This window comes from Scyliorhinus torazame, chromosome 22 (genome assembly GCF_047496885.1).
Source record: "Scyliorhinus torazame isolate Kashiwa2021f chromosome 22, sScyTor2.1, whole genome shotgun sequence".
Lineage (NCBI taxonomy): Eukaryota > Metazoa > Chordata > Chondrichthyes > Carcharhiniformes > Scyliorhinidae > Scyliorhinus > Scyliorhinus torazame.
In genome coordinates, this window is record NC_092728.1 from 109,024,719 (window position 1) to 109,050,249 (window position 25,531).

At 50.5% G+C, this 25,531-nt stretch overlaps 1 protein-coding gene across 3 annotated transcripts in view; it reads right to left on the reverse strand.

Moving 5' to 3' along the window:
- Positions 1 to 3,537: 3,537 nt before the first annotated feature.
- The window catches only part of ppp1r26 (protein phosphatase 1, regulatory subunit 26), a 36,997-nt gene continuing 15,003 nt past the window's right edge, over positions 3,538 to 25,531 (reverse strand). The window contains exons 3-4 of one of the 3 annotated variants that reach the window (XM_072488932.1): positions 8,482 to 8,652; positions 3,538 to 4,733 (exon numbers count right to left, since the gene is read on the reverse strand). In XM_072488932.1, coding sequence (XP_072345033.1) covers positions 8,505 to 8,652 — 148 coding nt within the window. In that variant the 3' untranslated portion in view covers positions 3,538 to 4,733; positions 8,482 to 8,504. The remainder of the gene's footprint in view (positions 4,734 to 8,481; positions 8,653 to 25,531) is intronic. The other 2 variants (XM_072488930.1, XM_072488931.1) reach the window with 2 other exon arrangements.

The following is a 25,531-nucleotide window of genomic DNA, read 5'->3' on the forward strand; positions in this document are numbered from 1 at the left end:
GGTTGCGTGTGCGGGTTCAGTGTTTGGGGGTTCATTGTTTGCGGGTTCTGTGTTTGGGGGTTCAGTGTTTGCGGGTTGTGTTTAGGGGTTCAGTGTTTGGGGGTTGTGTTTGGGGGTTCAGTGTTTGTGGGTTCAGTGTTTGGGGGTTCTGTGTGCGGGTTCATTGTTTGGGGGTTCAGTGTTTGGGGGTTCTGTGTGCGGGTTCATTGTTTGGGGGTTCTGTGTTTGCGGGTTCAGTGTTTGCGGGTTCAGCGTTTGAGGGTTCAGTGTATGCGGGTTCAGTGTTTGGGGGTTCAGTGTTTGGGGGTTGTGTTTGGGGGTTCAGTGTTTGTGGGTTCAGTGTTTGTGGGTTCTGTGTGCAGGTTCAGTTTTTGGGGGATCAGTGTTAGGGAGGTTCTGTGTTTGGGGGGGTTCCCTGTTTTGGGGTTCTGTGTTTGGGGTCCAGTGTTTGGGGGTCCAGTGTTTGGGTGTTCTCTGTTTGGGGGTTCTGTGTTTGGGGGTCCAGTGTTTAGTTCTGTGTTTGGGGATCCAGTGTTTGGGGATTCAGTGTTTGGGGGGTTCTCTGTTTGGGGGTTCTGTGTTTGGGGGTACAGTGTTTGGGGGTCCAATATTTTGGGGTTCTGTGTTTTGGGGGTTCTCTGTTTGGGGGTTCAGTGTTTGGGTGTTCTGTGTTTGCGGGTTCTCTGTTTGGGGGTTCTGTGTTTGGGGGTTCTCTGTTTGGGGGTTCAGTGTTTGAGTGTTCTGTGTTTGCGGGTTCTCTGTTTGGGGGTTCAGTGTTCGGGGGTTCTGTATTTGCGGATTCAATGTTTGGGGGTTCTGTGTTTGCAGGTTCAGTGTTTGGGGTTTCTGTGTTTGCGGGTTCAGTGTTTGGGGGTTGCGTGTGCGGGTTCAGTGTTTGGGGGTTCATTGTTTGCGGGTTCTGTGTTTGGGGGTTGTGTTTGCGGGTTGTGTTTAGGGGTTCAGTGTTTGGGGGTTGTGTTTGGGGGTTCAGTGTTTGTGGGTTCAGTGTTTGGGGGTTCTGTGTGCGGGTTCATTGTTTGGGGGTTCAGTGTTTGGGGGTTCTGTGTGCGGGTTCATTGTTTGGGGGTTCTGTGTTTGCGGGTTCAGTGTTTGCGGGTTCAGCGTTTGAGGGTTCAGTGTATGCGGGTTCAGTGTTTAGGGGTTCAGTGTTTGGGGGTTGTGTTTGGGGGTTCAGTGTTTGTGGGTTCAGTGTTTGTGGGTTCTGTGTGCAGGTTCAGTTTTTGGGGGTTCAGTGTTAGGGAGGTTCTGTGTTTGGGGGGGTTCCCTGTTTTGGGGTTCTGTGTTTGGGGTCCAGTGTTTGGGGGTCCAGTGTTTGGGTGTTCTCTGTTTGGGGGTTCTGTGTTTGGGGGTCCAGTGTTTAGTTCTGTGTTTGGGGATCCAGTGTTTGGGGATTCAGTGTTTGGGGGGTTCTCTGTTTGGGGGTTCAGTGTTTGAGTGTTCTGTGTTTGCGGGTTCTCTGTTTGGGGGTTCAGTGTTCGGGGGTTCTGTATTTGCGGATTCAATGTTTGGGGGTTCTGTGTTTGCAGGTTCAGTGTTTGGGGTTTCTGTGTTTGCGGGTTCAGTGTTTGGGGGTTGCGTGTGCGGGTTCAGTGTTTGGGGGTTCATTGTTTGCGGGTTCTGTGTTTGGGGGTTGTGTTTGCGGGTTGTGTTTAGGGGTTCAGTGTTTGGGGGTTGTGTTTGGGGGTTCAGTGTTTGTGGGTTCAGTGTTTGGGGGTTCTGTGTGCGGGTTCATTGTTTGGGGGTTCAGTGTTTGGGGGTTCTGTGTGCGGGTTCATTGTTTGGGGGTTCTGTGTTTGCGGGTTCAGTGTTTGCGGGTTCAGCGTTTGAGGGTTCAGTGTATGCGGGTTCAGTGTTTAGGGGTTCAGTGTTTGGGGGTTGTGTTTGGGGGTTCAGTGTTTGTGGGTTCAGTGTTTGTGGGTTCTGTGTGCAGGTTCAGTTTTTGGGGGTTCAGTGTTAGGGAGGTTCTGTGTTTGGGGGGGTTCCCTGTTTTGGGGTTCTGTGTTTGGGGTCCAGTGTTTGGGGGTCCAGTGTTTGGGTGTTCTCTGTTTGGGGGTTCTGTGTTTGGGGGTCCAGTGTTTAGTTCTGTGTTTGGGGATCCAGTGTTTGGGGATTCAGTGTTTGGGGGGTTCTCTGTTTGGGGGTTCTGTGTTTGGGGGTACAGTGTTTGGGGGTCCAATATTTTGGGGTTCTGTGTTTTGGGGGTTCTCTGTTTGGGGGTTCAGTGTTTGGGTGTTCTGTGTTTGGGGGTTCTCTGTTTGGGGGTTCAGTGTTTGAGTGTTCTGTGTTTGCGGGTTCTCTGTTTGGGGGTTCAGTGTTCGGGGGTTCTGTATTTGCGGATTCAATGTTTGGGGGTTCTGTGTTTGCAGGTTCAGTGTTTGGGGTTTCTGTGTTTGCGGGTTCAGTGTTTGGGGGTTGCGTGTGCGGGTTCAGTGTTTGGGGGTTCAGTGTTTGGGGGTTCTGTGTTTGCGGGTTCTCTGTTTGGGGGTTCAGTGTTCGGGGGTTCTGTATTTGCGGATTCAATGTTTGGGGGTTCTGTGTTTGCAGGTTCAGTGTTTGGGGGTTGCGTGTGCGGGTTCAGTGTTTGGGGGTTCAGTGTTTGGGGGTTCAGTGTTTGCGGGTTGTGTTTAGTGGTTCAGTGTTTGGGGGTTCAGTGTTTGGGGGTTGTGTTTGGGGGTTCAGTGTTTGTGGGTTCAGTGTTTGGGGGTTCTGTGTGCGGGTTCATTGTTTGGGGGTTCTGTGTTTGGGGGTTCTGTGTTTGCGGGTTCAGTGTTTGGGGGTTCAGTGTATGCGGGTTCAGTGTTTAGGGGTTCAGTGTTTGGGGGTTCAGTGTTTGGGGGTTGTGTTTGGGGGTTCTGTGTTTGCGGGTTCAGTGTTTGGGGGTTCTGTGTTTGCAGGTTCAGTGTTTGGGGGTTCAGTGTTTGGGGGTTGTGTTTGGGGGTTCTGTGTTTGCGGGTTCAGTGTTTGGGGGTTCAGTGTTTGCAGGTTCAGTGTTTGGGGGTTCAGTGTTTGGGGGTTGTGTTTGGGGGTTGTGTTTGCAGGTTCAGTGTTTGGGGTTTCTGTGTTTGCGGGTTCAGTGTTTGGGGGTTCAGTGTTTGGGGGTTGCGTGTGCGGGTTCAGTGTTTGGGGGTTCATTGTTTGCGGGTTCTGTGTTTGGGGGTTCAGTGTTTGCGGGTTGTGTTTAGGGGTTCAGTGTTTGGGGGTTGTGTTTGGGGGTTCAGTGTTTGTGGGTTCAGTGTTTGGGGGTTCTGTGTGCGGGTTCATTGTTTGGGGGTTGTGTTTGGGGGTTCTGTGTGCGGGTTCATTGTTTGGGGGTTCTGTGTTTGCGGGTTCAGTGTTTGCGGGTTCAGCGTTTGAGGGTTCAGTGTATGCGGGTTCAGTGTTTAGGGGTTCAGTGTTTGGGGGTTCAGTGTTTGGGGGTTGTGTTTGGGGGTTCTGTGTTTGCGGGTTCAGTGTTTGGGGGTTCTGTGTTTGCAGGTTCAGTGTTTGGGGGTTGTGTTTGGGGGTTCTGTGTTTGCGGGTTCAGTGTTTGGGGGTTCTGTGTTTGCAGATTCAGTGTTTGGGGGTTCAGTGTTTGGGGGTTCTGTGTTTGCGGGTTCAGTGTTTGGGGGTTCTGTGTTTGGGGGTTGTGTTTGGGGGTTGTGTTTGGGGGTTCAGTGTTTGGGGGTTGTGTTTGGGGGTTCTGTGTTTGCGGGTTCAGTGTTTGGGGGTTCAGTGTTTGGGGGTTGTGTTTGGGGGTTCTGTGTTTGCGGGTTCAGTGTTTGGGGGTTCTGTGTTTGGGGGTTGTGTTTGGGGGTTCAGTGTTTGGGGGTTGTGTTTGGGGGTTCAGTGTTTGGGGGTTGTGTTTGGGGGTTCTGTGTTTGCGGGTTCAGTGTTTGGGGGTTCAGTGTTTGGGGGTTGTGTTTGGGGGTTCTGTGTTTGCGGGTTCAGTGTTTGGGGGTTCTGTGTTTGCAGGTTCAGTGTTTGGGGGTTCAGTGTTTGGGGGTTGTGTTTGGGGGTTCTGTGTTTGCGGGTTCAGTGTTTGGGGGTTCTGTGTTTGCAGGTTCAGTGTTTGGGGGTTCAGTGTTTGGGGGGTGTGTTTGGGGGTTCTGTGTATGCGGGTTCAGTGTTTGGGGGTTCTGTGTTTGGGGGTTCTGTGTGCGGGTTCAATGTTTGGGGTTCAGTGTTTTTCTTTGCAGTTGGGTGTGTATAAAACAGGAAAACTCAAATTTTCAGGAGCCCACTTTGCTCCGGCTCGTCTCTTAAGTAACATCAATAAAAACAGACAAATTGTTTTTAACAGATGGTTAACTTTATGCTGTCGGATTGGGTGAGTGCCTGGTCTTTTGATTGGAATTGTTGGGGGAGATTCCAGGCACAGACACACAGCCATCAGGGACAACCTGCTGCAGGATCAGGATGACTGCCTGGGACTGCGGGGCTTGACAGAAACAGACAAGCCTGTTCTCCAGCTCTACATTAAATCTGTGGTCAGAGCAGTCAGTGCCACGCCTGTGAATAATTATTGTTCATTTATGTATCGAAAAACCAAATTCACATGCAGCATTGACCCCCGATTACATCTCTACTGCATGTTATCACTGGGCTGGAACTACAGGTGGTCCAGATATTGTTGGATCGGCAGAACAGCTGCTCCAAATGTTATCAGCGATCTGGTGCTCCAGATGTGATCAACTCACCATCACACAGCATGACAGACATCAATAGAAAGAAGCCTGTGTGAATGAGCAGAATAATCAGGTTGAGAAAGCAAAGCAAGTGTTGGCAGCTGAGCAGAGTAACAATGAAAGGAATTGTTTGCCATATGCTGCTCAGTTTGGTTCAATTCATCTCCACTGAGTGAAATTTATAGCAGGCACCAATCGATTGTTGACAATTTATCCAGCATGGCATTGGAGACAGTGTGATTTGCGAAATGGCCATTGTTCAGGAGAGTGTGAGGAACGGCACTGGACGCCCAGATTAGCTTCCCGTTGCAAATTCAATCTTCACAGGATCTCATTGGCACCCCGGTTCCATAATAGGTAGGGGGCAGAGAGGGGCCGTGGCACGGGGACTGAACTAAGAGATGTTCATTCTGTGCTTCATCAAAAATTCACGGACACTTGCTGTGAATGCAGAATCCAGGGGCCCATTTCACACCCAGTTCCTCATGTGTGTGTCCAATTCACGTTTGCCTGAGGTTTCAGGAGTGGCGGTAGGCCATCTGAACACAACGTCATCATGATTTCCCCCCCCCCCCCCCCCCCCCAATTCCATCCTCCTTCCCCAACCCTGGGGTGCTGAGGCCAATTCAGCGGCCTCGCTGTTGCTCAGGTTGTGACCAGCACAAACCGTGGGTACAATCCACGACACTCCTGAGCTGAGTAACTGTTATTTTCTGATGTGGAGATGCCGGCGTTGGACTGGGGTGAGCACAGGAAGATGTCTTACAACACCAGGTTAAAGTCCAACAGGTTTGTTTCAACTAGCTTTCGGAGCACAGCTCCTTCCTCAGGTGAATGAAGAGGTGGGTTCCAGAAAGACATATAGACAAAGTCAATGATGCAACACGAAGGGCAGCAAGGTGGCACTGGTTAGCACTGCTGCCTCACGGCACTGAGGACCCGGGTTCAATCCCAGCCCTGGGTCACTGTCTGTGTGGAGTTAGCACATTCTCCCCGTGCCTGCGTGGGTTTCACACCCACAACCCAAAGATGTGTACAGTAGGTGGATTGGCCATGCTAAATTGCCCCTTAATTGGAAAAAAATAATTGGGTACTCTAAATGTAATTTTTTAAAATGATGCAACACGATTCTTTGAATGTGAGTCTTTGCAGGTAATTAAGTCTTTACAGGTCCAGACGGAGCGACTGGAGAGAGGGGTAATCACAGGTTAAAGACGTGTGAATTGTCTCAAGCCAGGACAGTCGGTAGGATTTCACAAGCCCAGGTCAGATGGTGGGGGGTGAATGTAATGCAACATGATTCCAAGGTCCCGGTTGAGGCCCTACTCATGTTGGGCTGCACGGTAGCACTGTGGCTTCACAGCTCCAGGGTCCGATGGTTTGATTCCCCGCTGGGTCACTGTCTGTGCGGAGTCTGCACGTTCTCCCCGTGTGTGCGTGGGTTTCCTCCGGGTGCTCTGGTTTCCTCCCACAGTCCAAAGGTGTGCAGGTTAGGTGAATTTGCCATGCTAAATTGCCCTTAGTGTCCAAAAAAGTTAAGTGGGGGTTACGGGGAAAGGGTAGAGACGTGGGCTTGAGTAGGGATGCTCTTTGTAAGAGCCGGTGCAGACTCGATGGGCCGAATGGCCTCCTTCTGCACTGTAAATTCTATGAAATTTACCTCCCACCATCTGGCCTGGGCTTGCGAAATCCTACCAACTGTCCTGGCTTGAGACAATTCACACCTCTTTCACCTGTGATATCCCTCACTCCAGTCGCTCCGTCTGGACCGTAAAGATTTAATTAGCTGCAAAGCCTCGCATTCAAAGTATCGTCTTGCATCATTGACATTGTCTATCTATGTTTCTGGAACCCACCTCTTCATTCACCTGAGGAAGGAGCAGCGCTCTGAAAGCTAGTGTTTGAAACAAACCTGTTGGACTTTAACCTGGTGTTGTCAGACTTCTTACTGTTATTTTCTGTGCAGCGAGCCAAAGGAGAGACTTTCACAGTATTGAAGATTGACTGATGTGTTTTTTAGGGTTGTGGCTGTGTGTGAGTAACCAGGGATTCTCTGACAGTCCGGCCAGGGTCATACAGTTCTGTATATTTAACAAAAAGCATCTTGATAGCCGCAGACACTAGACCCGATCAATTCAGTTATTTCATTCAGTCACACAGAATGGGAAGGTGCCAGGTTCCAACTCCATCCTTCACCCTGCGGGAGGGCAGGTCTACAAATCAGCTGACAACTGCCGGATTTGGGAGGTGAGAAATCGACCAGGGTTCCAGTTCCTTATCGCACCGAGTGACCCGAATCATAAAGAGTCGTTAGCAGGGCGGCACGGTGGCACTGCTGCCTCACGGCGCCAAGGACCCGGGTTCCATCCCGGCACCACACTGTCTGTGTGGGGTTTGCACATTCTCCCCGTGTCCGCATGGGTCTCACGCCCACAAGCCAAAGATGTGCAGGGTAGGTGGATTTGCCACGCTAAATTGCCCCTTAATTAGAAAAAAATAATTGGGTACTCTAAATTTATTTTAAAAAGAATCGATAGCCTCATAGCGCCAGAGACCCAGGTTCAATTCCAACATTAGGTTGTGTGTGGCATTTGCACGTTCTCCTCGTGTCTGAGTGGGTTTCCTCCGGGTGCTCCACTTTCCTCCCACAGACCAAAGATGTGCAGGTTCGGTGGACTGGCCACAATAAATTGCCCCTGAGTGTTCAACGGTTAGTTGGGGTTATGGGGTTCCATGGATAGGACAGAGGAGTGGGCCTAGGTAGGGTGCCCTTTCAGAGGGTTGGTTTATTCGATGGGCCGAATGGCCTCCTTCTGCACTGTAGGGATTCAATTATTTTATTTTTATGTGAAGCGTAACTGCGAAACTCCAACAGGGTGAACATCCAAACTGATATCCCCGCCCAAACTCACATAGGAGAACAGTTACTTGAATGTTTGTGGAGGCCGTACCCCAGTGAGAGTCAGTGTGTGTGGGACCCGTACCCCAGTGAGAGTCAGTGTGTGTGGAACCCATACCCCAGTGAGAGTCAGTGTGTGTGGGACCCGTACCCCAGTGAGAGCCAGTGTGTGTGGAACCCATACCCCAGTGAGAGTCAGTGTGTGTGGGACCCGTACCCCAGTGAGAGTCAGTGTGTGTGGGACCCGTACCCCAGTGAGAGTCAGTGTGTGTGGGACCCGTACCCCAGTGAGAATCAGTGTGTGTGGGACCCGTACCCCAGTGAGAGTCAGTGTGTGTGGGACCCGTACCCCAGTGAGAGTCAGTGTGTGTGGGACCCGTACCCCAGTGAGAGTCAGTGTGTGTGGGACCCGTACCCCAGTGAGAGTCAGTGATGTGGGACCCGTACCCCAGTGAGAGTCAGTGTGTGTGGGACCCGTACCCCAGTGAGAGTCAGTGTGTGTGGAACCCGTACCCCAGTGAGAGTCAGTGTGTGTGGGACCTGTACCCCAGTGAGAGTAGTGTGTGTGGGACCCGTACCCCAGTGAGAGTCAGTGTGTGTGTGGAACCCGTACCCCAGTGAGAGTCAGTGTGTGTGTGGAACCCGTACCCCAGTGAGAGTCAGTGTGTGTGGAACCCGTACCCCAGTGAGAGTCAGTGTGTGTGGAACCCGTACCTCAGTGTGTGTGGGACCCGTACCCCAGTGAGTCAGTGTGTGTGGGACCCGTACCCCAGTGAGAGTCAGTGTGTGTGGGACCCGTACCCGAGTGAGAGTCAGTGTGTGTGAAACCCGTACCCCAGTGAGAGTCAGTGTGTGGAACTGTACCCCAGTGAGAGCCAGAGTGTGTGAAACCCGTACCTCAATGAGTCAGCGATTGGTCTCTATCTGTGACGTTGTATGGTTACCTGGAAGCTTCTTGATTTTCTCTGTGAAGATTTACCAGAACGTTTGCAGAGTAGTTTTTCAGGGCTCAGAATAATGTACGGCTCAATGTGCAATCCGGGATCAATGTACGAAGAGAGATGTATCCTGTAGCAAACGTGCAGAAAAGAATAGATTATTGACAAGTTGACAAGGCTGTTTAAAAGGCAGAATCCTTCTCCGTTATGTGTGGTTCAGTTGGTAGCGCTCTCACTTTTGAGTGCGGGTTCAAGTCCAACTTCAGGACACGAGCACAAAACATAACTGCAGAGCTGTGAAAATGCTGCGCTCTCAAAAGTGTCGCCTTCCACAAGACATTAATCTGAGGTCCAATCTGAAGCAGAGTAGTGGAGTTCTCCCCAAGTATCCTGGACAATATTTATCCCACTATCAACATCACAAAAACAGATGATCTAGTCATTATAATGCTGTTTGTGGGATTTTGCTGTGTGCAATCTGGCTGCTGTGTCTCCTACACAATAGTACAAACACTTCAAAACGTACGTCACTGGACGTAATGAAGTGGTTGTGAAGGACACTGTAGAAATGTAAGTCCTTCTGGCTGGAGAGATTCAGACATGGAATTATTGTGGGCAAGATGCACATGGATTGTGCGATGATAACACATTCAAAGTCTTTGGAGAGGACAGCGAGGTTGATCTCGTTGGGGTGATAGTGCAGGGGGTAGATTTCGAGGACAGAAGGTTAAGGATGTACTTTTAAATTGTGGGGGCGAAAATGGTATATTTGAAGGGTTGGAAGGGGGAATGAGGCAAGGGAACCATTAATAGTACCAGCTAACATGGGGTAAGGAAGAAGAGTTGACTGAGTATTATAACAGAGCCTTATAACTGAGGGTGGGTTCTAACAGACAGAATGGGCTGTATTTTACATCGAGCTGGTGACTGGGTGGGGTCCCCTGTTCACATCAGGGGCATCCCTCCCTGGGGTCTGCCAACAAGGGGAGATGGTGGCATAGTAGCAATGTCACTGGACTAGTCACTCAGAACCCAAGCAAATGCTATTGGGACATGCGTTCAACAGTGAGAAGCACTGTTGCTTCACAGCGCCAGGGGCCAAGGTTCGATTCCCGGCTTGGGTCACTGTCTGTGCAGTCTGCACGTTCTCCCTGTGTCTGCGTGGGTTTCCTCCGGGTACTCCGGTTTCCTCCCAGTCCTGAAAGACATGGTAATCTGGACATTCTGAATTCTCCCTCGGTGTACCCGAACAGGCGCCAGAATGTGGCGTTTAGGGGCTTTTCACAATAACTTCATTGCAGTGTTAACGGAAGCCTACTTGTGACAATAAAGGTTATTATTATTTTAAAATCCCACCCCGAGCTTAGGAAGAGGGAGGCAGCTAGGGAGATAAGTAAAGGACGGAGATGGGAACCTGGTTGGTGATTCAGTAGGGGTGAATAAGGCGTTTAGGGATTTCTACAGCAGGCTGTACAGGTTGGAACCCCCTACGGGGCCGGAGGGGATGAGGCGCTTCTTGGAGGGGCTGAATTTCCCAAAGGTGGACGGGGGTGGGTAGAAGGGCTGGGGGCCCCAATCGGGCTGGAGGAGATAGTGGAGGGCTTGAAGGCCAGGCAGGCGGGTAAAGCTCCTGGGCCGGACGGGTACCGAGTGGAGTTTTATAAAAGTTCTCTGGGATATTGAGGCCGGTGTTGTTGAGGATGTGCAATGAGGCAAGGGAAAGAGGGGGATTGCCCCCGACGATGTCACAGGCAACGATTTCGCTGATTCTTAAACGGGACAAGAACTCAGAGCTGTGTGGGTCCTACAGGCCGATCTCCCTGTTGAATGTAGATGCCAAGTTGCTGGCCAAAATCTTGTCCTCCAGGATCAAGGATTGTGTACCGGACGTTATTGGGGAGGACCAGACGGGGTTTGTTAAGGGCAGGCAGTTGGTGGCAAATGTAAGAAGGCTGTTAAATGTGATCATGATGCCCCGGAAGGTAGGGAGGTGGAGATAGTGATCGCAGTGGATGCAGAAAAGGCTTTTGATCAGGTAGAATGGGACTATCTGTGGGATAGACTGGGATGGTTCGGATTTTGGCGGGGCTTTATTGACTGGGTCATGTTGCTGAATCAGGCTCCTGTGGCAAGTGTACGGACGAATAGGACAACATCGGACTATTTTAGACTGCACCGGGGGACGAGACAGGGATGCCCCCTCTCCCCACTGTTGTTTGCGCTGGCTATAGAGCCGTTGGCAATTGCTCTGAGAGCCTCGAGGGGCTGGAGAGGACTGGTCCGGGGGGGTGGGGTGGAGCACAAGGTTTCGCTCTATGCGGATGACCTGCTTCAGTACGTTTCGGACCCAATAGAGGGGATGGAAGAAATCATGAGGACTCTAGGAGAATTTGGCCGGTTTTCGGGGTATAAGCTTAATATGGGAAAGAGTGAGATGTTTGTGGTCCAGGCGAGGGGACAGGAGAGGCGACTGGGAGAGCAGCCGTTTAGGTTAGTAAAGGGAAGCCTTCAGTACCTAGGCATCCAAGTGGCGTGGGAATGGGACCGGCTGCAGAAATTGAATCTGGCCCGGCTGGTGGACCTAATGAAGGACGATTTTCGGAGATGGGACGCGCTTCTGTTGTCTCTGGCTGAGAGGGTGCAAACGGTGAAGATGATGGTCCTCCTGAGATTCCTATTTGTATTTAAGTGTCTCCCCATCTTTATTCCGCGGTCCTTTTTTAAGCGGGTCAACAGGAGTGATCACGGGCTTCGTCTGGGCGGGCAAGACCCTGTAAGTAAGGACGGTAATGCTTGGGCGGAGTCGTGGAGAGGGCAGGCTGGCGCTGCCAAATTTTAGTAACTATTACTGGGCGGCGAATATAGCCATGATCAGGAAGTGGGTGGTGGGGGAGGGGTCGGCATGGGTGCGTATGGAGGCGGCTTCATGCAAGGGCACCAGTTTGGGGGCGTTGGTAACTGCGCCTCTGCCATTCCCGCCGGCACGGAGTCCAGTGGTGGTGGCAGCCCTGAGAGTTTGGGGCCAGTGGAGGCGGCATGTGGGAGCAGTGGGAGCATCGGTCTGTGCCCAAATCTGTGATAATCACCGGTTTGCCCCGGGGAGTATGGACGTGGGGGTTCTGGTTATGGCGGAGAGCAGGGATTGAGAGGATGGGGGATATGTTCATAGAGGGGAGCTTTCCGAGTATGAGGGCGCTGGAGGAGAAGTTTGGGTTGGCGAGGGGAAACAAATTCAGGTATCTGCAGGTGCGGGACTTCCTTCGTAAACAGGTGTCAACCTTCCCACTCCTACCGCTAAGGGGGATTCATGACAGGGTAGTTTCCAGAGGGTGGGTAGGAGAAGGGAGCGTCTCGGACATTTATAAGGAGCTTATGGGGTCGGAGGAGACGCAGACCGAGGAGCTGAAGCGCAAATGGGAGGAGGAGCTGGGAGGTGAGATAGCGGATGGTCTATGGGCGGACGCGTTGAGTAGAGTCAACGTGTCCGCAACATGTGCCAGGCTCAGCCTGATACAATTTAAGGTTGTTCACCGGGCCCACATGACAGTGGCCCGGATGAGCAGATGCTTTGGGGTGGAGGATAGGTGCGCAAAATGTGCGGGAGGACCGGCGAACCATGTCCACATGTTTTGGACATGTCCGAAGCTTCGGGGATTTTGGCAGGGGTTTGCGGGCATGTCCATGGTGTTAAAAACAAGGGTGGCGCTGAGTCCAGGGGTTTTCGGGGGTGTCAGAAGACCCGGGAATCCAGGAGAAAGAGGCAGACGTTCTGGCCTTTGCTTCCCCGGTAGCCCGGAGTCGGATATTATTAACTTGGAGGGACTCAAAGCCCCCGAACCCGGAGACCTGGCTATCGGACATGGCTAGCTTTCTCTGTTTGGAGAAAATCAAGTTCGCCTTGAGAGGGTCACTGTTCGGGTTCACCCGGAGGTGGCAACCGTTCGTCGACTTCTTCGCGGAAAATTAATCGTCAGCAGTTGGGGGGGGGGGGGGGGAGAGTATCAATAAGGGTGGGACCTGTACGAGAGGTAAATGGCTTTTGCACTATGTTTATGGTTTCATGTATATTTTTTCTTTTGTTGTCACTATACCAAAAATACGTCAATAAAATGTTTATTAAAAAAAAAAAAATCCCACCCCAGCAGGTGGTAGAATTTAAATTCAATTTATAAATCTGGAATAAAAAGCTAGTCTCAGTAATGGTGACCATGAAACTATTATTGATTGGAGCAAAGATCCCTCTGGTTCACTCAGGGGTCTGCTGCCTCGGCCTGTTCTGGCTCACATGCTGTGGACCAAGTGCAGGAGAATGGGATTAGAATAAATAGGCACAGACACGATGAACCAAACTTAAACTCTGTGACTACATGTGACTCCAGACCTGCAGCAATTGAACTGTCCTCTGAAATGGCCTCACTGCTCACTCAGTTCATGGGCAATTAGAGATGGGAAATAAATACTGGCCCTGACAGTGTCGTCCACATCCCATGAAAGAATAAAGAGAAATGCAAAGGCCCCGCCGATACCCTGGAATTACCTTTACTCCCGCCTCCACAACTTCCTCTTATCCGGGGCAGACTTCAACCTCGAGCAGCAGAGCTGTCGGCCAAATGTATTTGCCAGGACTCCCACCCCAGATGGGGGCCTGAAGCCTCCACATTAGACAATTAACACTGCTCCCAGCTTACCATGGTTCCTGGCTGACTGAATAAGGCACCCCATAATATCCAGCCCAACGAACCTTGGACTGGGTGTCGGGGAACCCACCGCAGCACCCGCCCATCGAATCTTACAACACCGAACGAGGCCATCTGACCCCTTCTTCCTGATCTTTGAAAGAGCCAACATGCTGATTCTACACCCCCGCTGTTTGTCTGTCACCCCATAGGTCCCTCACTGTTAAAGAGCCGACCGACTCCCTTTTCAAATTACTTCTGAAGTCAGCTTCCATCACCTTCGCCGGTCAAGGATTCCAGATCCTGATAGCTCCCCGAGTGAAAACTCTCCTGATCTCATCCGTCTCTGGTAACTGACCCACGCACCAGAGGAACAGTGGTTAGCACCGCTGCCTCACAGCAGCAGGGACCTGGGTTAATCCCAGCCTTGTCTGTCTGGAGTTTGCACGTTCTCCTCGTGTCTGTGTGAGTTTCCTCCAGGGCCTCCGATATCCTCCCACAGGCCAAAGATGTGCAGGTTAGGTTACAGGATTCTCAGATAGGGCGGAAGAGTGGGCCCAGGTAGAGTGCTCTTTCGGAGGGTTAGTGCAGACTCAAATGAGACAAATGGCATCCTTCCGCACTGTATGGATTCTATGGACTTATAATGAAGATGTAAAGGAGATATTAATACAGATTAATGCAATGTTCTGACAATAGCTGACTTAAAAAGTTAATTTCAGTGCTGTTTCTAATCCGCTGGCTGGCAGAGGTTGGAACTGGCATTTCCTTCTGTATTTGAATCCCCCATTGTGACGACTAAATTTTCCTGAATTATGCCTATTGCAGTTTCAGTTCTGTTTCTTCACAGTAACATGAAATGATTTCACAATTAATATTGTGTGGACAGGGCAGCACGGTGGCGCAGTGGTTAGCACTGCTGCCTCACGGCGCCGAGGTCCCAGGTTCGATCCCGGCTCTGGGTCACTGTCTGTGTGGAGTTTGCACATTACATAGAACATACAGTGCAGAAGGAGGCCATTCAGCCCATCGAGTCTGCACCGACCCACTTAAGCCTTCACTCTCCACCCTATCCCCTAACCCAGTAACCCCTCCTAACCTTTTTGGACACTAAGGGGCAATTTAGCATGGCCAATCCACCTAACCCGCACATCTTTGGAGTGTGGGAGGAAACCAGAGCACCCGGCGGAAACCGTGCAGACTCCGCTCAGACAGCGATCCAGCAGGGAATAGAACCTGGGACCCTGGTGCTGTGAAGCCACAGTGCTACCCACTGTGCTACCGTGCTGCCCCAATTCTCCCCGTGTTTGCGTGGGTTTCGCCCCCCACAACCCAAATTTGTGCAGGCCACGCTAAATTGCCCCTTAATTGGTAAAAATGAATTGGGTACTCTAAATTTTTTTTTTTTTAAATAGATAAGGCCGAGTGGGCATTGTGCAACTCCTCCAATAACAGCCGTCTACCAGGACCCAGAATGATGACACGTGAACCCCACAGGAGCACCGTCCTCACAGCTCAACACGTGTCTCCTGGTCAAATAGGCTTTAACGTTTTCAAAACAGGACCAGGGAAACCACCGTTCAAAATCATGGGCGTCATTCTCCGACCCCCCGCCGGGTTGGAGAATGGCCGTTGGCCGCCGTGAATCCCGCCCCCGCCGAAGTCTCCGCTCCCGGAGATTGGGCGGGGGCGGGAATCCGGCCGCGCCGGTTGGCGGGACCCCCCACTGGATTCTCCGGCCTGGATGGGCCGAAGTCCCGCCCAGGAATTGCCTGTCCTGCCAACGTAAATCAAAGCTGGTATTTACCGGCGGGACCAGGCGGCGTGGGCGGGCTCCGGGGTCCTGGGGGGGGCGCAGGGCGATCTGACCCCGGGGGGTGCCCCCACGGTGGCCTGGCCCGCGATCGGGGCCCACCGATCCGCGGGCGGGCTTGTGCTGTGGGGGCACTCTTTCCCTTCCGCCTCCGCTACGGCCTCCACCATGGCGGAGGCGGAAGAGACTCTCCCCACTGCGCATGCGCGGGAAACTGACAGCAGCCGCTGACGCTCCCGCGCATGCGCTGGGAAACTGACAGCGGCCGCTGACGCTCCCGCGCATGCGCCGCATTTCCGCGCCAGCTGGCGGGGAAACAAACGCCATTTCCGCCAGCTGGCGGGGCGGAAATCCCTCCGGCGTCGGCCTAGCCCCTCAATGTTGGGGCTAGGCCGCCAAAGATGCGGAGCCTTCCGCACCTTTGGGCCGGCGCGATGCCCGTCTGATTGGCGCCGGCTTTGGCGCCAGTCGGCGGACATCCCGCCGTTGGGGGAGAATTTCGCCCCATATGCCTGATTTTTGACAGGATAGAAATTTTTTGTGTCCACGACCTGAATTGTGTCATGGACACCGGTAATGTCTCCAGGAAGTTTAGAGTCATCACAACTTCCTCAGGCACCAGTGGGGATGTGGAACCTACTGGTAATGGACTACGGCTCAAGGCATCGGCGTGACATATCTGGGCCCCAGGCCGATGCTCCAAGGTATATTCATAGGCTGACAGTAGCAATGCCCAGCGTTGTATTCGAGCAGAGGCAATGGGGGGAATTATCTGATGTTCCTTGAATAATCCTTTTTTTTAAATTTAAAGTATCCAATTCTTTTATTTTTCCAATTAAGGGGCAATTAAACGAGGCCAATTCGCCTACATTGCCCATCTTTTTGGGTTGTGGGAGTGAGACCCACACAAACACGGGGAGAATGTGCAAACTCCATACGGACAGTGACCCGGGGCTTGGATTGAATCCGGATCCACGGTGCAATGAGGTAGCAGTGCTAACTACTGCGCCAGCGTGCTGCCCTTTCCTTGAGTAATCCTAACAAGAGTTTTTGATCCATCACCAAAGTGAAATACATATTGGTGGAATTTCTTAACACTGAACACGACTGCCAAAGCCTCCTTTTCAATTTGAGAGTACCCTTTCTCTGCCTTGGAGAGGGTTTGGGATATGTAAGCGATGGGCCCGTCTGTTCCATTGGGCAGCCGATGAGAAAGAACAGCTTCAATTCCATATGAAGACACCTCGCAGGCAAGGATTGATTGATTTATTGTCACGTGTACCAAAGTATAGTGAAAAATATTTTTCCGCAGCCAAGGAAACGTACACAGTACGTACACAAGTCGTGCTGCGCTTCCTGAAGTCGATGATCAGTTCCTTAGTCTGACATTTACAGAGAGGTTGTTTCGGTACACCATGCAACCACGTGATCTATCTCCCTTCTGTAGTCTGATTCGTCGTTGTTTGAGATATGACCCACCACAGTCGTATCATCTGCAAAATTATAGATCGAATTGGAGTTAAATCTTGCCACACAGTTGTGGGTGTATAGGGAGTACAGTAGAGGACTGAGCACACATTCCTGCAGGGCAGGACTATTGTTGAGGAGGTGCTGTTACCTATCCTGACAGATTGCGGTCTGTTGGTGAGGAAGTCGAGGATCCAGCTGCACAGGGAGGGGTCAAGTCCAAGATTGTAGAGTTTGATTATAAGTCTTGTCGGGATAATAGTGTTGAAGGCGGAGCTGTAGCCATGAACAGCAGTCTTACATAGGTGTCCTTATTGTCGAGGTGTTCGAGTGTTGACTGTAGAGCCAGGGAGATAGCATCTGCTGTGGACTGGTTGTGGCAATAGGCGAACTGCAATGGATCGAGACCGTCTGGGAGGCTGGCAGTGATCCGTCACATGACTAGCCGCTCAAAGCATTTCATGATAAGAGACGTGAGGGCCACCGGTCGGTAGTCGTTGAGGCAGGCTACCAGGTTCTTCTTTGGTACTGGTATTATGGTGGTCTTCTGGAAGGAGGGAACCTGGGAGCGGAGAAGTGAGGTGTTGAAGATGTCTGCGAATACACTCACCAGCTGGTCTGCGCAGGCTCTGAGTGCTCGCCCAGGAACTCCTTCGGGCCCCGTCGCTTTCCGCGGATTCACTTTCAAGAAGGCAGCTCTTACCTCTGAGGCTGCGATAGTGGGCATGGGTGTGTCCAGGCCTGTTCTTTTCAAGGGTCAAGATGAATCAGTAAACTAGTGGAGTGAAGACGCTGCTTCACTTGATTGATGGCCTCCTCCTGGGTGTTTTCCAAAACCATTTCTGGTGTTTCTTCGACAAAGCTGCAATGGCACTATTTGGTGGCCAGATTTGGATGGAATTTACCATAACCGTTAATCATCCCCAAGGACTTCATCTCCAAAGGTGTTTTCGGGGCGGGCGCTTTTCTGATGGCTTTTATCTTCTCCCTTTTGTATCGACTCTGTAGCCCAACTAGGTCACCTCGTTGGCCTGGAACGTACACTTTTCCCTTTTCAAATGCACGGCAGCATTCAAGAATCTTTTTCGCACTTCTTCCAAGTTGGCTAAGTGTTCTTCTTCCATGGAACTGGTAATCAGGTCGTCATCTAAATAAACAGCAACTGTGGGCAGTCCCTGCAACAAATTGTCCATGGTGTGTTGGAAAATTGCACACGCTGACGATACCCCGAATGGTAACCGCACATACTCATACAAACCTTTGTGCATGTTGATGGTAACGTACTCTCGGGATCCCTCCTCTAACTCCAGTTGCAAGTAAGAGTGGCTCATGTCCAGCTTGGTGAACGTCAGACCCCCAGGGTACAGGTCTTCAATCTTAGTTATGGGTACCTGTCCAGTTTGGCTGCTCAATTGACTGTTAGTTTATAATCCCCACATATTTGGAACGCCTTGTCCAGTTTGAGGATGGGTGCGGTCTGCTCTGTGAACTGTACCATCTAATAATGGTCTTTAAGGCACTGAAGCTCAGCTTCACCGTTTCTAACGTGGTCTGGCCCTATAAAATCTTGGTGTGGCCTCAGGGTCTGCATATATTTTGGCTTGGAGCCCCTTTATCTTCCCCAGTTCAGAAAATCATAGAATCCCTACAGTGGAAAAAAAGGCATTCGGCCCATTGAGTCTGCACCAACACATCGACCACCCGACATAGGGCCAATCACCCGCCCTGTAACCCCACACTAAAGGGCAATTTGTCATGGCCAGTCCACCTAACCTGCACATCTTTGGAAGACCTCAGAATACCTTTGGATAACTTCGTAAAGGTCCCTCTTGCCCAGTTTGAATATTTCCACCCAATTCAGTTTATATACTTGGAGTATAGTGTTCAATTCTGGTCGCCACACTACCAGAAGGATGTGGAGGCTTTAGAGAGGGTGCAGAAGAGATTTACCAGAATGTTGCCTGGTATGGAGGGCATTAGCTATGAGGAGCAGTTGAATAAACTCGGTTTGTTCTCACTGGAACGACGGAGGTTGAGGGGCGACTTGATAGAGGTATACAAAATTATGAGGGGCATAGACAGAGTGGATAGTCAGAGGCTTTTCCCAGGGTAGAGGGGTCAATTACTAGGGGGCATAGGTTTAAGATGAGAGGGGCAAGGTTTAGAGTAGATGTACGAGGCAAGTTTTTTTACACAGAGGGTAGTGGGTGCCTGGAACTCGCTACCGGAGGAGGTGGTGGAAGCAGGGACGAAAGTGACATTTAAGGGGCATCTTGACAAATACATGAATAGGATGGGAATAGAGAATTGAACATATACCGCTGAAGGATGATAGAGGGTGTCGGGTGATCATAGAATTCACAGTGCAGAAGGAGGCCATTCGGCCCATCGAGTCTGCACCGGCTCTTGGAAAGAGCACCCTACCCAAGCCCACACCTCCACCCTATCCCCGTAACACAGTAACCCCACCCAACACTAAGGGCAATTTTGGACACTAAGGGCAATTTACCATGGCCAATCCACCTAACCTGCACATCTTTGGACTGTGGGAGGAAACCGGAGCACCCGGAGGAAACCCACGCACACACGGGGAGGACGTGCAGACTCCGCACAGACAGCGACCCAAGCCGGAATCGAACCTGGTACCCTGGAGCTGTGAAGCAATTGTGCTATCCACAATGCTACCGTGCTGCCCTACAAAGGATAATGACCTCTAACTAATTCCACGCGATCATTAAATGATTTGGAATCAAGGGCCTCGGTGTAGGTTTATCTTATTACACTGTAGGTCTGGGTGCCACAAACCGTGAGCAAAATAATTATTTGCCTTTTGTCCCCTTCTATGCTGTTTGCTCTGAGAAAGTAATCCATACGCTCCACATATTGCACCCAATCCTCCTCATCCGCATTGAAAGGCTCAAGCTTACCAAAACGCAGCATGATGCTGCTCCTTCCACCGAGAGTTGGGAAGAACTAGGAACTGGGCCTGGAAAAACCACAGTGCTCATCCCGCAATCGGGTACTTCTACCTCGTCGCCAATGTAGGAACTCCAGGTGACCATCAGTGAGGGGATAACAGCAACAGACAGTTTATTTGGAGGCAAAAACTATTCACAGAAAGTATAAAGGAGGATTACAGTACCAGCCAGCGATTCCAATTCTCCTCCTAGGCTGAATCTGTTCTGCAGGTTTTAAAGGCCCCCCCCCCCCCCACAGTCTGCTGGAACCGCGCGTTGATAGGCTGGGCGTCACAAGACCCCTGATGTTTGCCGCAACAACAAGTTGGAGCAAAACACAATTGGGGGTCAGGAGGTTGCTTGAATAGTTTAAAACCCTAAAATAAAAGGCACTTACATCTTGAATGTGCCAGTTCCTCAGCTCCATCAAGCTGGGCAGGGCAAGGTTTACAATTGGGGGAAGGGTAAATACGATGTTGTCAGACAAGAATTGAAGTGCATAAGTTGGGAACATAGGCTGGCAGGGAAGGACACAAGTGAAATGTGGAACTTGTTCAAGGAACAGGTGCTACGTGTCCTTGATATGCATGTCCCTGTCAGGCAGGGAAGAGATGGTCGAGTGAGGGAACCATGGTTGACAAGAGAGGTTGAATGTCTTGTTAAGAGGAAAAAGGTGACTTATGTAAGGCTGAGGAAACAAGGTTCAGACAGGGCATTGGAGGGATACAAGATAGCCAGGAGGGAACTGAAGAAAGGGATTAGGAGAGCTAAGAGAGGGCATGAACAATCTTTGGCGGGTAGGATCAAGGAAAACCCCAAGGCCTTTTACACATATGTGAGAAATATGAGAATGACTAGAGCGAGGGTAGGTCCGATCAAGGACAGTAGCGGGAGATTGTGTATTGAGTCTGAAGAGATAGGAGAGGTCTTGAACGAGTACTTTTCTTCTGTATTCACAAATGAGAGGGGCGATATTGTTGGAGAGGACAGTGTGAAACAGATTGGTAAGCTCGAGGAAATACTTGTTAGGAAGGAAGATGTGTTGGGCATTTTGAAAAACTTGAGGATAGACAAGTCCCCCGGGCCTGACGGGATATATCCAAGGATTCTATGGGAAGCAAAAGATGAAATTGCAGAGCCGTTGGCAATGATCTTTTCGTCCTCACTGTCAACAGGGGTGGTACCAGGGGATTGGAGAGTGGCGAATGTCGTGCCCCTGTTCAAAAAAGGGACTAGGGATAACCCTGGGAATTACAGGCCAGTTAGTCTTACTTCGGTGGTAGGCAAAGTAATGGAAAGGGTACTGAAGGATAGGATTTCTGAGCATCTGGAAAGACACTGCTTGATTAGGGATAGTCAGCACGGATTTGTGAGGGGTAGGTCTTGCCTTACAAATCTTATTGAATTCTTTGAGGAGGTGACCAAGCATGTGGATGAAGGTAAAGCAGTGGATGTAGTGTACATGGATTTTAGTAAGGCATTTGATAAAGTTCCCCATGGTAGGCTTATGCAGAAAGTAAGGAGGCATGGGATAGTGGGAAATTTAGCCAGTTGGATAACGAACTGGCTAACCGATAGAAGTCAGAGAGTGGTGGTGGATGGCAAATATTCAGCCTGGATCCCAGTTACCAGTGGCGTACCGCAGGGATCAGTTCTGGGTCCTCTGCTGTTTGTGATTTTCATTAATGACTTGGATGAGGGAGTTGAAGGGTGGGTCAGTAAATTTGCAGACGATACGAAGATTGGTGGAGTTGTGGGTAGTAAGGAGGGCTGTTGTCGGCTGCAAAGAGACATAGATAGGATGCAGAGCTGGGCTGAGAAGTGGCAGATGGAGTTTAACCCTGAAAAGTGTGAGGTTGTCCATTTTGGAAGGACAAATATGAATGCGGAATACAGGGTTAACGGTAGAGTTCTTGGCAATGTGGAGGAGCAGAGAGATCTTGGGGTCTATGTTCATACATCTTTGAAAGTTGCCACTCAAGTGGATAGAGCTGTGAAGAAGGCCTATGGTGTGCTCGCGTTCATTAACAGAGGGATTGAATTTAAGAGCCGTGAGGTGATGATGCAGCTGTACAAAACTTTGGCAAGGCCACATTTGGAGTACTGTGTACAGTTCTGGTCGCCTCATTTTAGGAAGGATGTGGAAGCTTTGGAAAAGGTGCAAAGAAGATTTACCAGGATGTTGCCTGGAATGGAGAGTAGGTCTTACGAGGAAAGGTTGAGGGTGCTAGGCCTTTTCTCATTAGAACGGAGAAGGATGAGGGGCGACTTGATAGAGGTTTATAAGATGATCAGGGGAATAGATAGAGTAGACAGTCAGAGACTTTTTCCCCGGGTGGAACAAACCATTACAAGGGGACATAAATTTAAGGTGAAAGGTGGAAGATATAGGAGGGATATCAGAGGTAGGTTCTTTACCCAGAGAGTAGTGGGGGCATGGAATGCACTGCCTGTGGAAGTAGTTGAGTCGGAAACATTAGGGACCTTCAAGCAGCTATTGGATAGGTATATGGATTACAGTAAAATGATAGTGTAGATTTATTTGTTCTCAAGGGCAGCACGGTAGCATTGTGGATAGCACAATTGCTTCACAGCTCAAGGGTCCCAGGTTCGATTCCGGCTTGGGTCACTGTCTGTGCGGAGTCTGAACGTCCTCCCCGTGTCTGCGTGGGTTTCCTCCGGGTGCTCCGGTTTCCTCCCACAGTCCAAAGATGTGCGGGTTAGGTGAATTGGCCAATGATAAATTGCCCTTAATGTCCAAATTGCCCTTGGTGTTGGGTGGAAGTGTTGAGTTTGGGTAGGGTGCTCTTTCCAAGAGCCGGTGCAGACTCAAAGGGCCGAATGGCCTCCTTCTGAACTGTAAATTCAATGTTAATCTATGATTAATCTAGGACAAAGGTTCGGCACAACATCGTGGGCCGAAGGGCCTGTTCTGTGCTGTATTTTTCTATGTTCTATGTTCTATGTTAGGTTTCAAAATGCTTGGAAAACCTGGCTGACAGCAGTGTAAGTGGAAAGACTGAATGACAATCAGGCTGGATGTTCCGTTGCCCACCTTCCTGCCTCATTTAAAGCCAGAACTGGGAGGTTTGAGCCAGGTTGTGGTTGGGAAACAGGTTTCCCAAACTTTAAACACCGACTCGACCCAAACACACCCTTGGTTTTGGGTTAAAATCCCCCTTGTAGTTATCATTGTAAAGTAGCGGTGTATGGATGATTTTTGGATTAGTGGGTAAATGGAGTTAAGGTACAGATAAGCCATGACCTAATGGCAACGTGGGTGTACCTAACTCACATGGATTGCAGCGGCTCAAAATGACAGCTCACCCCCACTTTCTCAAGGGACAAAGGGGACAGGCAATGAGTGCGGGCCTAGCCAGTGACACCTACATTTCAAGAAGGAACAAACACATTTCAGGAAGTTACGTCTGCACCCAGTAACTGGGAGTTCCCACTTTACTGCAATCCACTGATTCGATCAACTTTTCATTACTGTCCTCGCACCTTTCCTGTGGCTGACTGGTTGTTGGTGGAACTGGGGGTGGATTCAGATTCTGGTGCAGACAAGCAGCGCAAATATTGTCACGGGGATGAAAATTTGGAACAGAGGTTGTGGCAGGCTGCAATCACTCACTTCCACTGAGGCAGAGGAAAAGCACCTCTGGGTCATTAGTTTTATCTTATTTCTATCTCATTTCACTGCCAAAGTGAGGCCTAATGTCAGCAATGCAATTGAAGAGAAATGCAGCAGGTAACATGAATCAGCTGCCACATGTGGGAGTTCACTTGCTGAGATGAATCCTCACCACCCTGGTAACAAATGGCAATCCACAATTTCAGCACAGCAGCAGGTGCCCAGATGATGTTAGGGCAGATCAGTGCAGGTTGAGGCTTTGACCTGTAGCCACCTGGGTTGGCCACTTCCCGACTTAAAATGGAGATCCGCTAAGAATGCAGGGAAATTCAGCCAACGCAGGAAAAACAAGCAGGTGCAAAGTTTCCTGTGTCTCAGAACTTGCAGGAACCCAGACAGCACTGAAACTAACAACCATCTACATATTAATGAGCGATCCCCGGGAACAATTGGAAACAGTTAAGGTAAACAAGGCCAAGCCAGACTCCTCGGCGCCAGCAGGAGCCAAGCAAAGAAAGGCCAACGGACACTCAGGAACCGCTCAGTGATCAGGGAACAGCTCCAGTATTGGAGAAATCGATCCAAGTGATCAGAACGTAGTCCAATCACTTGGAACCAGGTACGGGGTCCGCCCCAAATGGCGCAAAGCCCCTGGGGACTATAAAATAGAGTCCCCAAGTTCAATTCGTCCTTCTTGGCAGGGTCTCTCAGCAGCTCGAAACAACCCTTGACAGTGACCTGCCTAGTAGCTGCACCAACCAAGTAAGTCTCCAGTCAATGCACGCTACGAGATAGGCGCTCCGAGCTACCAGTCCATACCAGCTTTGAAGCCTGCAGACTCAGAATCGAACAAAAGGCCATTTGTTCCCCTGACCTGGTGGGCCAGTTCCAAAGCTAAGTATAGGCCTTTTAGTGTTAGAGATAGTCTAGTAAGTAGAGTTTTATTCATGAGTAGTGATTGACTGTGTATAATAATTTGAAACGTACTAACTGGTGTATTGAGTTATTGATCAGCACTTGAAATTGAACCTCGTGGTGGTATCATAAAGATACCTGGCGACTCTAGAGCAAAAGTTATAGAAACAGAGCAAATTAAGTAAAGACACAACGAGCAACATTTACGAGCCAACCAAAAGTTAGCAACAGACCACAGCAAGACCTGGTCAGCAATCAATATGCTGTCCATCGTAATAATTGAATTATATTCACAAAGTGTGCTACGTGAAGAGGGCACTGTAATAATCCGACTGGAGGCCACGGGGTCGACAACATCCCCGTGGCCGCACCTGCATACCATCTCCTCAGGTGAGGGGGTGGAGCTGCATCCTGAAGCAAGGGTTTCATGAGACAGAAATACCCCGGACCGAGTGTGAGCTGGGCGCCGGAGACGCTCCGGGAGTAGGAGTTGTATCTAGAAGGTTAAATAAATATTGAGCTTTTCTAACAAGATCCCCCCCCCCCCGAGGACCGCACCAGCCAACTTACCTGCCAGGTCCCGCCGTGTGGGACCATGTCCAATCCACGCCGGCGGGACTGGCCAGAAACCGACGGCCGCTCGGCCCATCGGGGCCTGTTGAATTGCCGGGGGGGCCGCTGCCAACGGCCCCCAACATAGAACATAGAACAATACAGCGCAGTACAGGCCCTTCGGCCCACGATGTTGCACCAAAACAAAAGCCATCTAACCTACACTATACCATTATCATCCATATGTTTATCCAATAAACTTTTAAATGCCCTCAATGTTGGCGAGTTCACTACTGTAGCAGGTAGGGCATTCCACGGCCTCACTACTCTTTGCGTAAAGAACCTACCTCTGACCTCTGTCCTATATCTATTACCCCTCAGCTTAAGGCTATGTCCCCTCGTGCTAGCCATTTCCATCCGCGGGAGAAGGCTCTCACTGTCCACCCTATCTAACCCCCTGATCATTTTGTATGCCTCTATTAAGTCTCCTCTTAACCTTCTTCTCTCCAACGAAAACAACCTCAAGTCCATCAGCCTTTCCTCATAAGATTTTCCCTCCATACCAGGCAACATCCTGGTAAATCTCCTCTGCACCCGCTCCAAAGCCTCCACGTCCTTCCTATAATGCGGTGACCAGAACTGTACGCAATACTCCAAATGCGGCCGTACCAGAGTTCTGTACAGCTGCAACATGACCTCCTGACTCCGGAACTCAATCCCTCTACCAATAAAGGCCAACACTCCATAGGCCTTCTTCACCACCCTATCAACCTGGGTGGCAACTTTCAGGGATCTATGTACATGGACACCTAGATCCCTCTGCTCATCCACACTTTCAAGAACTTTTCCATTAGCCAAATATTCCACATTCCTGTTATTCCTTCCAAAGTGAATCACCTCACACTTCTCTACATTAAACTCCATTTGCCACCTCTCAGCCCAGCACTGCAGCTTATCTATATCCCTCTGTAACCTGCTACTTCCTTCCACACTAT